The sequence below is a fragment of the Geospiza fortis genome, unplaced genomic scaffold (genome assembly GCF_000277835.1).
Source record: "Geospiza fortis unplaced genomic scaffold, GeoFor_1.0 scaffold569, whole genome shotgun sequence".
NCBI classification, from domain to species: domain Eukaryota; kingdom Metazoa; phylum Chordata; class Aves; order Passeriformes; family Thraupidae; genus Geospiza; species Geospiza fortis.
Window position 1 is genome coordinate 122,017 of NW_005054621.1, and position 2,361 is coordinate 124,377.

The window sequence follows — 2,361 nt, forward strand, 5'->3', positions numbered from 1 at the left end:
CTGAACCCAGAACCAGCTGCTGCTCCTGCCTCACCCTCTGAACCAGGGGGGAAATCCCAGGAAAGGCAAGAGCAGCCCAGTCCTTGGGAATGGAGTTACCCAGAACCAGCCCAGCCCTGGGAGAGGCTGGAAAATCAGGAACATTTCAGGTGCTTTGAGCTCAGATCTGGGAGTTCCAACACTGGCTCCACGTTTCGGTTTCATTTCGGATCCGGGCCTTGCCAAAAATCCTATCAGGGCTGGGAGTGTCCATCTGAGCCAGCAGCAAAGGGAGGAATTCCCTGGCTCAGCCCAGCCTCAGTCGTGCCCACAGAGCCCAAATCTGCTCCTGCACAACACCCAGCAAAGCCCCCCTGAGCCACATCCCGGGGAATGCTCATCCCAAACACGGAGCAGCAGCAGAAATGCAACAACACCCAGAGCTAAACCCAGAGAGTTTAACTGAGGCCCAGAGCTGTGCCCTGGCAGTGCAGGGCTGTGGAATTTGTTGGGGAAGATGGAACAGGAAAGGCTTATAAATGTGATTGCCTGGCAAAAGAGTTGGAGAATATAGAAACTGTAAGCGAGATTGAAAAGAAAGCAAGCTTTGAGATCTCTCAGTTACTGAACAACTGGAAAACAACGGTGTGGCCTGACTGAAGGTGATCCCCTTTTGATGGAACAACACCCTCTGCCTGCAGACAGGCCCAGGGGTCAGAGCAGACCCTACAGCTTGGCAGAAGGGGCCCTAAGAGGAGGTTTCAGGGTTTAAAATGTAACACAGGATGGTAATGTAGTGATTCTTATAGGTTGTTTGTAAATGCTGTAGGATTTGTATCTTGTACTAGATTGGTTGGTGAGAATCAGAATATTCAACACAGAAGAAGATTTAGGGTATTCTAATGGGAACTTGGTCCTCTTTTACTCTCTCTTTACCTTCTTTACTCTTCCTCACTCTCTCATCTCTTTACCACGCTCTTGCCTTCTCTCTCTTTACTTCTCTGGGGCTTTCTCCGACCTGTGGTTGGGAGCTCCCAGCAGGGCCCTGCACTTGGCCCTTTGCAATAAACCCCAAATTCCACGACCAGAAGAAGATTTATTGCATTGTAATGGGAATCCCACCCTCTGATCCTCTCTTTTACTCTCTTTTCCTCTTTACCACGCTCTTGCCTTCTCTCTCTTTACCTCTCTCTTTACTTCTCTGGGGTCTGCTCCGAGCTGTGGTTGGGAGCTCCCAGCAGGGCCCTGCACTTGGCCCTTTGCAATAAACGCCAAATTTCCACGCCCTGGCTTCAGAGATGTCTCCTCTCCATCCCTCCCCGCCGTCCCACGCCATCCCTGCTCACCTCTCTCGCACTGGGGCCCGGTGAATCCGTACACACACGCGCAGCGGTTGGGGCCGATGCACCTGCCCCCGTTCTGGCAGCCGTTCTCACACACAGCTGCGAGGGAAAACAGAGAATCCCATCACTCCTGTTCCTGGAGAGCACCCTCCGTGGTGCTGGGATGTCACCTCCACGGTGGTTGGAGTGTCAGAGTTTGGAGCGTCAGCTCCGTGTTCTCCCACCCAGAGAAATCTGAGATTTTTGGGTTTTTTCCTTGGGAAAATTGTTCCCTGTTTCTGCCTGAGCCCCCTTCTGCAGAGGCCATAAACTCCCCTTGCACTGGGGAGGATTTCCTGCCCTCTGGAATCTCAGCGTTGGGATTGAAGTGGGATGAGTGGATACAAACAGGAAAATGCACCCAGGGAAACGTGTGAGGAATGGCACAGCTGCAATGGGAGAAGGGGAGGATGGATGGGCAGGGATTTAACCCAGTGCCCAGAGCAAGGAGCTGAGGTCTGAGCAGCACTTGGGTGTTCCCTGACCTAAAATAGTCACTGGCTTAAAATATTCCACATTTAAGGTATTCCTGACTTAAGGTATTCCTGATTTAAACTTAGTCCTGCTACCCTGAGCTGAAACCCTGCACTCAGGGCTGGAGCCGGAGGAAGTTTCCTGGTTGAAATCACGGATTGATGGAATCTGCAGAGCAGGAAGGGCCCCCCAAGGACCCTGCCCTGCCTGGAGCCCCCTCAGTGCCCAGCTCCATCTCTGAAGCCAGGCTGGGATGGGGCCAGGGGGATGCAGGATTGGATTGGGATGGGGTCGGGCAATGCAGGATTGGGCTGGATGGGGCCAGGGGATGCAGGATTGGGCTGGATGGGGCCAGGGGGATGCAGGATTGGATTGGGATGGGGCCAGGGGGATGCAGATTGGGCTGGATGGGGCCAGGGGATGCAGGATTGGATTGGGATGGGGTTGGGCGATGCAGGATTGGGCTGGATGGGGCCAGGGGATGCAGGATTGGATTGGGATGGGGCCAGGGGGATGCAGGGTTGGA

The 2,361-nt window shown here is 53.9% G+C and overlaps 1 protein-coding gene across 1 annotated transcript in view; it reads right to left on the reverse strand.

Annotated features, from left to right (window-relative positions):
- Positions 1–2,361, reverse strand: part of LOC102040296 (fibrillin-2) — a 73,701-nt gene that overhangs the window by 55,996 nt on the left and 15,344 nt on the right. Inside the window, 1 exon segment of the mRNA XM_031064740.1 lies at positions 1,326–1,421. Coding sequence (XP_030920600.1) covers positions 1,326–1,421 — 96 coding nt within the window.